General features: G+C 39.5%; 1 protein-coding gene across 1 annotated transcript in view; it reads right to left on the bottom strand.

Annotated features, from left to right (window-relative positions):
• Positions 1–12994, bottom strand: part of IL13RA1 (interleukin 13 receptor subunit alpha 1) — a 50632-nt gene that overhangs the window by 15884 nt on the left and 21754 nt on the right. The window contains exons 6-9 of the mRNA XM_037511602.2: positions 11230–11384; positions 4792–4842; positions 4370–4502; positions 853–949 (exon numbers count right to left, since the gene is read on the bottom strand). Of these exons, the coding sequence (XP_037367499.1) occupies positions 853–949; positions 4370–4502; positions 4792–4842; positions 11230–11384 (436 nt within the window). The remainder of the gene's footprint in view (positions 1–852; positions 950–4369; positions 4503–4791; positions 4843–11229; positions 11385–12994) is intronic.

The following is a 12994-nucleotide window of genomic DNA, read 5'->3' on the forward strand; positions in this document are numbered from 1 at the left end:
TCTTTCTTCAAATATCTGAATGGCTCACTCCTTTACTGTGAGTCTCTCCTCAAATGTCACTTTCTCAGAGAGATCGTCCCTGGCCACCCGACGTAAAACGAGTCTACCACTTCCTAGCCTTCCTCCTCAACTCTCAACCCTCCTTATTTTCCTCAACTTTACTACTAATTATGTGAAATCATAGTATTTATTATTTAGGAGATAGATAGGGACTTTTTCCTGATCACTGCAGTAACCCCACAATTAATGTCTGGCCTATAAACAGGTACACAATAAACAAGTGTTGAACAAATGCAGAAACAATAAACTATTGGTTCTGAACTCAGCTTAATAATCTTATTCCAACCTTAGATATTTACTGCAAGAGCAAATAAAAGCATCAAAGAAGGCCCTGTGGTGAGATAAAGTAAAATATACTCAAGGAAGAGTACCATCTAGTTGAGACAACTTGAAATCCTCTTTGCTATAGCTTTAGGAAGCAATGTGCTTTGCGTTGATACTAGAGAAGTCATTTCATTAATAATGGTATTCATTTCTAAAACCTCATTCCAAGAGCTACCAACTGTTGCTATGTTAGGCATCTGGAAGAAGAGTGACCGTTGGGCCTATCAACAACTGTAGACATATGCAAAGAGAGCAATACCTCCGAGGAGCACTGGGCGACAAATCCAACCCTTTCCCTACCAGAAAATAGCACAGTATTACTTCTTTGCCAAAAGAAGTACACCAAAAGCCATTTATAGGCAAAATGCTTCTAATATACTGGGTAAACATCAAACGCCAGCACAAAGAGTAATACCACAGCAAGTGGGCCAGCCACGTCCAGAAAGCCTGCCTGAGCAGTAGCCTTACCTTTTTAGATAAAGCAGAAGGACAATGATTGCACCTGCAACGATGACCGGAATGATGAGTAACATGGCTGTGTATAATGTAGAATCGGTCTTTTTACCTGAAAAATCAGAAGCATATAGAAAGACATGAGAAATCAAGCCCTTTTAGAAATAAACCAAACAATAGTTGCATGAGACTAGTAAGATCACAGATATTTTTGCTCTCTATCCCAAACTATTTTCCAAAACTCTCAGTGATATTATCTTCTGTAATCTTTTTTATTTTTTTTGTCTTTTTACAGTTTTTTTTTTTTAAGATTTATTTATTTATACAAGCACTGGGTACAGTCAGAAGTGCAGGAGGGTGAGAGAATTCACCAGAGACAGAGGGGAGAGCAGAACAGGCAGACTGACGAGGTACACTGCTGAGGGGAGCAGCAGGCAGCAGGAGAGGTCTGTGTGCCACGCGGACCCTCGCCAGCGGCCGGGGATCGAACCAGCGCTGCAGAGGCTGCGGGCAGCTCTACAACCCAGCACTCAATCACTGCGCCACTGAGGAGGCCCTCTTCTGTTATCTTAATAGTGAAAAAAAAAAGTCCTTTCTGGTGCTTAAAATGGCAAGGATGAGTAAATACATTAAGGGTTATCTCAAATTGGGATATCTTAACTAGTTTCAGATACTATCAACAAAGATGTTATAACTGTTAAATATATCAGCTCATTAGGAGTCACTATCTTTTCTTACTGGTCACTTACCAGTCTTTGAAAACCTAAAATAAGCTTAGTGATAACTACCACCACTATTACCCTTAATCAATCAACTACTATATGGCTAATACCATACTAGCTGCTTTACATGTTATATCTATGCTACAGAAATAGAAAATGTTATCTCCCATTATACAGATGAGAAGGACAAGGTTCCAAGAGGTTTAGTGGCTCATCCAGAAGCGTTTATAAGTGATGGAATCGAGCCTCAAATGCAGCACTGTCCAATTCCAAAGGCTGTCCTTAACTGCCTTGCTACACCCAATGCAAAGAATGTCCTATGTCTATTAATACTCATTGTTTTCACTATGGTATAAACATCTAGAAAGCATCATCAGGGCCTAGCACCATCATGTTAGGCAACTTCTAAGGTGATGCCAAATGATCCCTGGTTTCTGGTATTCACGCCCTAATGTAATCTCTTCTTAGATTAACTGACTCGTTTGTAAAGAACTGAACAGCAGCAGCGATGAGATGTCCTTTCTGAGGTTAGGCTATACAAGACTGTGACTTCCATAATGGGTGTCCTCTCATTCACTCTTTCTTGCTTAGATCCCTCTCATTTGGGGACGCCAGCTGCCCTGTGGAGAGGCAGCCCTGTGGGGAGGACCAAGTGGCAAGGAACCGAGGGAGGCCTCTGAATTAGTTTCCTAGAGCAGTTGAAACAAATGACCGCACACAGGTTGGTTTAAAACAACAGAAATGTAAACTCCCACAGTTCTGGAGGCTAAAAGTCCAAAATCAAGGTATCTGGTGGACATGATCCCCCAGACAGCTCCAGAGAGAGTTCCTCCTTGCCCCTCCCCTCTTCTCATGGGTCTCAGAAATCTGTGGTATTCCTTGCTTTGCAGCTGCACCTCTAATCTCTGCCTCCATCTTCACCCAGTGTGTATGTGGGTCTCTGTGTATCCTCTATTCTTCTTGTAAGAATGCTAGTCATTGGAAGTGGAGCCTACTCTAAGCCAGTATGACCTCAGCATAACTTGATTACCATTGCAAAACTCTATTTCCACATAAGGTCACATTCACAGGGACCAGGTGTTGGGGCTTGAACATGTCTTTTGGGGGGATATGATTCAACCTGTTATAGACAGAGAAGAATTAAGGCTTTCTAACAAGCCATTAATGAGCCTGCAAGTGGATTCTCCAGTTGTAGTTAAGACTTCAGGTAAGACTGCAATTTTGGTTGAGAGTTTGCCTATAATCTCATCAGAGAACTTGAACTAGAGGTTCCTAGCTAAACCATGCCCAGACTCCTCATCAATAGAAACTGTGAGATGGTAAGTGTATTTTTTAAGTCACTAAATTTTGGAGTAATTTGTTATGCAACAATAGGTAATGACTACAATCATGCCTGGCACACAGTTTATTCACTCTCTTAATAGGAAATTAAATACCTGAACAGCCCGTCTCTCTGACGGTTAGATAGCTGTTAGAAAGTTCTTAAGTTGGCCTGATTTGCCCTATGGACCCACAAAAAAAGGATAGTCTATTCCTTCTTCTATCTAACACTATCACAAATATTAGAACTCTGCAATTATGATTTCCCAGGCTTACTTCATCAGCTGTTCCTTTCTAAATTCTGAGATTCTTCAACATCCTGTTACCCCTTCAAGGAATGATTCCAGTCTGGCAGTGGTCTCCCTACAGTGTAGTACCCAGAATGGAATGCCTCACACTTCTGATGTGGCCAGACCACTGTGAAGCACCCCACAGCATTCCCTTGTTCGGGGTGCTGCATTATCACTGCTGCCAAAGACTGCCTATGCCTTTTGGGAATATTTAAATTCAATATTGAGTCACTTTGAGTTAGTCAAATAGAACTCATCCATACACATTCATAAAGCACAGGTTTTACAGTTTTGTACTTGAAGCTGGGACAAAGCTTATTCAGACTCTCAGTTAATAAATGAAAATGATTTTTTTCAATCCTAGATGCAGGCTGATATCTATTAAATGCTATCAAGGTCACTGTACCACTCTTGATTCTGTCACCATCACATAGGGCAGCCTTCTTGCACTAGGCAATCTGAAAATTTAACTATGCCAGCAGTTTCGATCTTTTTCCACCCCTATTGTGTTTATTGAGGTAAAGTAGATTTACTTCTTCACATCTGCTCCAGGGGTTAAAATGCAAACCTCTACAAATATATACTTTCACGCCTTGCCCATCACCAGTACCCCAACAATCCTCTACCATATTCCATTTGGCCCTTCCCTCCCCCACTCCCACCCTACCATTTTCTCCCTCTGGGTGCCTCAGTTTGGAGATCAGATGTTAAGATTTTTAATAAAGGCATAGACAGGACAGAAGAGGATAACATTATTTGGATTACAGATATTCAAAGAGCTGAATCCTGAATCCTGAATCCTCGGTGATTTGACAGTAATTAAATAGAAAAGAAATTTCTATTGTGAGTATTCTCTGGTTGACATCAAGAATATAGAAGAGTCTTTTCCTCCCATCTTTTTTTTTTTTTTAAAGATTTATTTATTTATTTATTTATACAAGCACTGGGTACAGTCAGAAGCGCGGGAGGGTGAGAGAATTCACCAGAGCCAGAGCGGGGAGCAGAGCAGGTAGAAAGACCGAAGTACACTGCTGAGGGGAGCAGCGGGCGGCAGGAGAGGTCTGCGCGCCAGGAGCAGCCGGGGAGCTTCGCAACCCAGCGCTCAATCACTACGCCACCGGGGAGGCCCATCCTCCCATCTATTTTTTGCATCAGTTTAGTTTCCATGCATTAAATTTTAATGAAACACTTTTCTCTTACCAATACTCTTCTCTTCACTCCAATTACTCCAGAATAGGTCATCCTCATAGCATAACTTACTTGCTTTGACTCTTACTCTGACTGTATTCAAAGCATTCGGAAGAACACCAGCGACCATGAAACAAATTGTTTCCTTAGATAGAAAATAAAAAATACACAAAGACTATTATTACCAGTTTATTCTCATTCTCTGCTTTTGAATCCTACTATAATTATTGTCCACATTTTTATGTATGAGTAAGACTTGTATTGTGATCCAAATGATCTGATTTTAACTCCTGAAAAAAACAGTTGGCAATAACCTACATGACAAAATAGTTTATTTTCCTGAGAGCAGTTCAAATTTAAGCTATGCTCACCCTGCCCCACCCCTAATTGCTCTATGAGTTTAAGCCCAAATAGCTTAAGTTGAATTTACTGACCTTCTTGTCTCCCTCAAATTCTGAATTCTGACACTTGGCCTCTGATTCTTTCTTGAAAATAGAGAAAAAAGAATGACTTCAAAATGTATAGAAGACCACATTTAATAGCACTTAACCATTCATTTCTAACAGTTTCCTTTTGTCCCATTAAAAGAGAGCCAGGTACAACAACAACAACAAAAAGCAGGTTGTTTTGTTAAACAGTTGGTTCTGAGTCAATTACATATCCATAATATTCATACAGGAAAGAAACACAATCTTCAACAGTAAATAGTGTGACCCCTACCTCACATTATTCACAAAATCAATTCCAGATGAACTGCAGATCTTCATGTGAAAGTTAAAATAAATGAACAAATAGAAGCATAAATACAGCAAACTTTTAGATGAAAATGTAGAACAGCTTTCAATCTTGAAGCAGGAATAGATTTCTTAAACAGGGCCAAGAAAACATTTATCATAAGGGAAAATTTTTTTATAAAGTAATCTGTATTAAAATTAAAAACATCTGGGCCTCCCTGGTGGTGCAAGGGTTAGTTAAGTCTTAGCACAATGAAGCCACTGCAGCATGAGTTCGATCCCTGGCCAGGGAGCTAACCCACATGGCACAGCAGACCTCTCCTGTCTCGCCCACTGCTCCCCTCAGCAGTGTATTTCAGTCAATCTGCCTGTTCTGCTCCCTACTCTTTCTCTGGTGAATCCTCTCACCCTCTCCCACACCTCTGGCCTATAACCCAGTTCCTGGATGCATAAATAAAATAAATCTTTAAATAACACAATCAAATCAAATTAAATTTAAAACATCTTCTGTTCACAAAAGACATTCTATTAAGAAAATACAAAGGTAATACATAGAATGGGAGAAGATATTTGCAATTTCTGACATAAAATTTGCATATCTGTATTACAGATTTATATTTAATATACATATACATATACATATAGGCTACCAATTAAAGAAAAGACAACCTAATAGAAAAATTGGCTAAATAGTTGAACAGGCATTTCACAGGAGGATATTCAAGTTGCCAATAAACATATGAAAATGTGCCTCCACTTCAGCAGTTGCCAGGGAATTGTAAACTAAGTCCACAAGATAACAATGCACATACCTACCAAACAATACCAAATATTCACAAGGACATTAAACATCTACAACTCTCAACGTATGCTCCCAGGCATGTAAACTGGCACAACCCTTTGGGAAAGCTGTTATTATCTACCAGAGATAATCATATGTAACTTTATAACCCATGTATCCCCAACAGAAAGGTATACACATGTGCACCAAGGGACAAGTATGCAAATGTTAATAAAAATTCTATTTATAAAACTCCAAACTGGAAACTAACCAATGATGGACATTTTATCAAGGGTATGAATGAATGGAATGGAATGCAAAGAAAATAAACCATCTATAACTACAGCAATGATAACAGCAAATCTCATAAACATAACATTGAATAAAAGAAGGCAGACACCCAAAAAGTGCATTCTGTTTAATTCCATTTATATAAAGTCCAAAAAGAGGCCACACACACACAAAAAAAAAAACAACTATGACATTAGAAGTCAGGGCAGTAGTTGCTCTTGGGAAGGATAGTGACCAAAAGGGGCCATGAGGGAGCTCCCAGCAGTCTACATACGTAAAAAAAGGTATTTGTGAAAATCATTTGTGAAAAATCATTGAGCTGCACATTATGAGATGTACAATTTTTCTGTATTATATTACACATTAAAAATATTTAAAAGGGCCTCCCCGGTGGTGCAGTGGTTGAGCGCTGGGCTGCGAAGCTGCCCATATACTCTGCAGCATGGGTTCGATCCCAGGCCGCTGGCGAGGGTCCCTTATGGTGCAGCAGACCTCTCCTGCCATGACCGCCGCTCCCCTCAGCAGTGTACTTCATCAGTCTGCCTGTTCTGCTCCCTGCTCTGGCTCTGGTGAATTCTCTCACCCTCCCGTACTTCTGACTGTACCCAGTGCTTGTAGAAATAAATAAATCTTTTAAAAAAATACTTTCTTAAAAAAATATTAAAAGGAAAAAGCAGAGACTAATCTCCCTTGTTGAGTGTAACATATCAAAAATGAACAAGGTTAGAGAAAAAATACGCAAAATTCAGTTTAAGTCACTTGTTATCTGAGGTAAAGGGAATAATCAATTCCTAAAAGGCAAAAAGCTCAAAACTGAAGCAAAAATTAATAAGTGAAAATGTGTGGCTTAGTTTAAAAAATCAACCTCTGACCAAAGGTATAAAAAAAGATGCTCAATATCACTAATCATCAGGGAAATGTGAATCAAAACCACAATGAAATATCACTTTGTACCTGTTAGAATAGCTAATATCTAATGCATGAAAGATAACAAATGCTGGCAAGGATGTGAAGAAAAGGGAAATCTTGCACACTGTGGGATTATAAAATGGTGTGGCCAATATGAAAAACAATATGGAGGTTCCTCAAAAAATTAAAAATAGCTCTACCATGTGATCCAGCAATTCCACTTCTTTTTATATATCCAAAGGAAATGAAATCAGGATCTTAAGGTGAGCTCTGCAACCCCACGTTCATAGTAGCATCATTCACCACAGTCAAGATATGGAAATAATCCAAGCATCCATCCACAGGTAAATGGATGAAGAAAATGAGATATATATACACACTGGATTATGATTCAGCTGTAAAAAATAAAGAAGAAAATCCTGCCATTTGTAAAAACATGGATGAACATGGAGGGTATTATGCTAAGTAAAATAAGCCAGACAGAGAAAGACCAGTACTATATGATATCCTTTATATGTGGATTCTAAAAAATAGAATTCATATACACAGAGAATAGAATGGTGGTTGTCAAAGGCTGGGACTGGGGGATGCAGAAAATGGGAAGATATTGGTAAAAAGGTACAAATTTTCTATTAGAAGTTCTGGGGATCTAATATACAGCATGGTGACATAGTTAGTAATTCTGTATGGTATGTACATGAAATTTGCTAAGAGACTAGACCTTAAGCATTTTCACCATAAGAAAGGGGGTAACTGCTGCTTGAAGTGATGGATGTGTTGACTAACTTGATTATGGTAATCTTTAACAATATATGTAAGTGAAATCATCATGCTATACACCTTAAAAACAATTATAAATACATACAATCTTAACTTGCCAATCATATCTCAATAAAAAGTCAGACAGCTTTAAACATGGGATAAAGACTAGAGCAGATAGCTATGATTTTTGGCAGATAATGCATTCATTAAATGGTTTCTACCAACATGTGTGAAGAGCTGAAAGGTCTACTAAATGGTGAAGGGCCATCTCTCAATAGTTCATATAGAGGCAGAGAAAAAAACCAATTGGGGGACTACTATACCCCATTGCTGGCCATCTGGAATCAGAGAACCTCTAGGGAATCACAAGTGTCACTACCATTTGCTGGATCAGGTTGAGGCTGAATTTCCTCCTCCCTTAGAGTCTCTCCCAGAGAGATTTACACAAATCATTGTATAAATTTAAGGTTCTGGGAACTCTTGCCCAAATGCAAATCCCCTTGCACATTTAATCATCTGCTAGGATACCTTCCTCTGGGAGTAAAGGAAAACAAAGTCACAGGAGACCAAGTAGATATTTAGCAGAGATGGGGAATGGGCAAAGACAAGTCATTCCCCTTTGATTCTGTCACAGGCTACCTCTGACCACAGGCCCCATGTGATGGTCCCAGTTCACTTTCCATCATACTTCCCCCTCTTAAGTGGAATAGCAGGCAAAATAGTTGCTCAAAAAGTTTTGCAAAAAAATAAATAAATAAAAGGGAAAAGGGTAACCAGCAAAGCTCAAAATCAACAGCATACAAAAAGTTGATGTCATTCTAGGGGAGGAAGCAGCTGGTGAACATCTGTTAGGAGAGAGAATATGAAACTTAAGTGTATAAACAGACTTAAGCCTGAAGAGACTATCGTTCTGATTCAGGTAGATCAGTTTCATAGTATGTGTGTTCTCTTGAGTTCAGAAGTTTGTTAAAAAAAATGTATGCATACGTAACTCAATTCATCAAGAATTCATTAATTGATGACTATGCACAAAATATTATACCAACTATTCTTTTTTTTAAATTTTCTTTTTAAAATTTTTTTAAGATTTATTTATTTATACAAGAACTGGGGTACAGGCCAAGGGCACGGGAGGGTGAGAGGATTCACCAGAGACAGAGTGGGGAGCAGAACAGGCAGATGGACTGAAAGCACGGCTAAGGGGAGCAGCAGGTGAGACAGGAGAGGTCTGCTGCTCCATGTGGGTATCTCCCTGGCTGGCCGGGAATCGAACCCACGCTGCAGAGGCTGCAGACAGCTTCACAGTGCTGCGCTCAACCCCCTGCACCACCAGGGAGGCCCTATACCAACTATTTTTGGTCAAAGTTTAATATATGGAGAACACCCTTTATAGTTCTACTTATTAGTTATTCAATCTCTCTGAGCTTTAGTTTCTCAAAATAAGTTAAAATAGCATCTATTTCTTATATTATTATGAGCTACTATATAAGAAGTACATAGAAGAGTATCTTTGTAGCCTATCATAGAAGTTAGTAGACTTTCGTTGAAATCTTGACTTATGAGCGATGTGACCTGAGAGCACCGGGTGAGACTGAGTTTTACCAGCTGTAAAGTAGGGGGAAAATAACAGGAGGACATAGATACTTGGGATTACCTTGAGGACTAGTTGAGACAATTCAAATGCAGTGCTTGTTATAAGATCTGTTATATAACTGCTTGATACATGTTAGCTGCTAGTAGTAGCAGAAACAACACAAAGTGAACACCATCTCACTCCTCCCTACCAGAGTTTGTGTTTTCAGTGGAAAGAAAAGGCCTACACGTACATGATCAGGGTAAATAGCAGGATATAATTCAGTGCCAAATGAGTAACACAGCAGAGCATGTCTCAGGATTTCAGACAGGCGGGCAGAGGACAGGCAAGAGCAGTCAAGTACATTTCCAGTTTCTGACAACTCATTTCCTTGCATATCCAAGTCTTACCACCTCCACACTTGGAAGCCCTTTGCTTTTTTCCCTTTGCAGTATTGTATAGGGACAGCAGTTTCTGCTGCAGATAACGATTATTCTATGTCAGCAAAGGGATTCGTCTGTAAATGCCCAGAACTCTGTTCAGCTATGGACCTGGTCACTCCCTCTGGAGTTACAGCTTGTCGACACTGCTTATTTTAGTAAGTATTTTGAAACTCACATGATGAACTAAAACAACTGGACTGAGGAATTTGCCCAAATGCAAGATGCTTGGTTCCCTTAAAAGCCAATATTAAACACTTGATCTCTATGTTCAAAAGTCAAAAGCACACAAGGCCCAGGCAGGTGGCACGCAAGAGAGTGGCACACAAAAGAATGGCGCGGTGTTCGCAGTTTTGAAGCTCCACCCTATGGAAACTACATTCCTCTGGTAACAAAAAATTGGGGCCAAAAAAAAAAAACCATCAAATATAATAAACAAAAATCAAATATAATAAACAAACAAATATAATAAACAAACTTTGTTTGTGGTCTGAACAAAAATATCTGTGACCTCTACTCTACAGCAGAACAATAAGACAGATGCCCTGAGGTTGTACCACATTCTACTCCATGTTACAGGGACCTCTAATCAGCATGTTTGGAATCAGATTCCAAATTGCATAAACTTGCAGAAACCAACAAACACTGGCTACTCAAATGTGACTTCCTCAGTAGCCATTAACTGCAAGAAAACTGAATAGCCAGACCAAAGTCTCCAAGTACCTACTGATCTCATCCCTGCCACCTACTTAGACATCTTTTCCTACTACAGTTTGGCCACACCAGTCTCCTTTGTTTCCCCAACATGCCAAGCTTATTCCTATTTCAGAGTCTTTGCAGAGTCTTGTTGTCCCCTCCACCCTTAGACTTTCCAACTGCCAGCCTCTGTTCATCATTCTATCTCATTTCACCTCAAATGTCATCACTTCAGATGATTTCCTCTACCCAATATTCCCTCAGGCCCTCCATCACTCTGTCCATTACCTCATTTGATTTCCTTCAGAGCATTCATTCTCTGAAATTAGCTCATTCATTTCCATACTTATTTTCTAGTGGGTAGGCTTCCTGGGGAAAAAAAATTGTTTATCAAGTATCATATACACATTAAAAGAGTGCTTGGCACATGGTAGATATGAAATAAAAACTTTTTGAGAGATGAATTAATGAATCCTTGAGTGTTCCAGCCACTGCTACCATAAACACTCAAATCTTCCACCAAGCCTTATTTCAGACAAGAAGCTTCATCATCATCATTATCATCATCATCTATCATCGTGTGACAAATCGAGCTACATTTCATTTCTATTTCTACTTATTATACTGTAAGAAATTCACCTGAGAGGAAAAAATCCAAATGAAAACAACTATCTAGAAAAACTTACATGGAAAGTATAATAACGTGTTTCAGTTTGGCTGTTGTTGACTTCTACTTCATAAAGTAAGCATTTGCTTAAAAATTTCTGAGGATTCGTCCATTGTACATATAAATCTCCATTATGGAAGAAGAGCTTTTTAATATGTGGAGGGCCAGGTTTCACTGAAAGATGGAAACGGAAGAGTACAAATGAACTTGCAGAGTTAATTTTGATGAAATACATATGCAGATAGGGATAATGAAGGTCACCGTTAAGTTAAAATAGGGCTGATGCTTGTAATGGCCTTACATGGTCAGACACAAAGTTCTAGAATTTTAAATAGTCCCGGTTAATGTAGGAAGTTTATTTTAAACTGCCTAGTAAAACGGATCTACGGAAGATTTTGGGGGTACTGGCATGAATTCTGTCTTGTACCTGCTTAGAAATGGCCAGGGTAAAATCAAGATATCCAACTGCAACATAGAAAATAAAGGAAAGAAGTACTTGAGTCCAAGATAGGTCTCCACCAGATGGACAAACCAGTACAGGGGTTTCCCCAGCTGTCCCTTACTTGTGTCACTCACAATGAAAACATTAACCTACTCTCTGCCGCAAGCTACAACATGGACAAACCTTGGGGACATTATGCTAAGTGAATAAACCTGCCCCAAATGGACAAATGCAATAGGATTCCACTCATCTGAGGTATCTAAAGCAGTCAAATCTCAGAAACAGAAAGGAGAAAGATGGTTACTAAGGGCTAGGGGAGGGTGGAGTAGGAATTAATGATTAATGGGCATAGAGTTTCAGTTTTACAAGATGACAAAGGTCTACAGATCTGTTCCACAACATATGTAAATATACTTGACTGAATGGTACACTTAAAAATGGTTAAATGGGTAATTTTTTTTTGTTTGTTTGTTTTAAAGATTTTATTTATTTATTTATTTATACAAGCACTGGGTACAGTCAGAAGTGCGGGAGGGTGAGAGAATTCACCAAAGACAGAGGGGAGAGCAGAGCAGGCAGAATGACGAAGTACACTGCTGAGGGGAGCAGCGGGCGGCAGAAGTCTGTGCGCCATGTGGGAACCTCGCCTGGTGGCTGGGGATCGAACCGGCGCTGCAGAGGCTGCGAGCAGCTTCGCAGCCCCGCGCTCAACCGCTGCGCCACCGGGGAGGCCCCAAGTGGATAAATTTAATGCTACATGGTTATAACCACAATTTAAGAAACATCGAAAAAATTTAGCCTAGTCAATTTAGTTTTTCAGGAGTCAACTGTGCTTAACACTGAGCAACAGAAGACAATGAATAATTAAGAGAAAATGACTTGAAGAAGGGATCTCCTTTCATGTTGCCATAACCATCCAGGAAGAATAGCAAGATGAGCTTTATAAGGTCTGTTGAAGACAATCAGCCAGGTCAGAAGGAAGGCAGAGAAAGGCTTTGCTTTGGGTTACCCTCTTTGGAAAGTTACCATAACTTGACTCCCCTGGCCTACAAATTAAACTGCCTTTGGTCCACTAGCAGAATGCACTTCTATGACTATCTGAAGGGATGGTGACATAGAGTTGCGTTCACAAACTTGGGGACCTTCATCAATCCATAGTTATTAGCCTATAAATCACCTATAGTCAGAATCACTTAGTCAGAATCTGAACTCTCTGCTGGGTTATTTCAACAAATAAATAAACATGATGCTTGTAGTCTGCTACAAAATTATTTTATACCCCTTACATCATCCGGACCTGATGACAATCCTTTGAGGTGAAGAGGGACTATGTATCCTATTT

The sequence above is a fragment of the Talpa occidentalis genome, unplaced genomic scaffold, assembly GCF_014898055.3.
Source record: "Talpa occidentalis isolate TD23 unplaced genomic scaffold, MPIMG_talOcc4v2.1 talOcc4.15, whole genome shotgun sequence".
Taxonomy (NCBI): domain Eukaryota; kingdom Metazoa; phylum Chordata; class Mammalia; order Eulipotyphla; family Talpidae; genus Talpa; species Talpa occidentalis.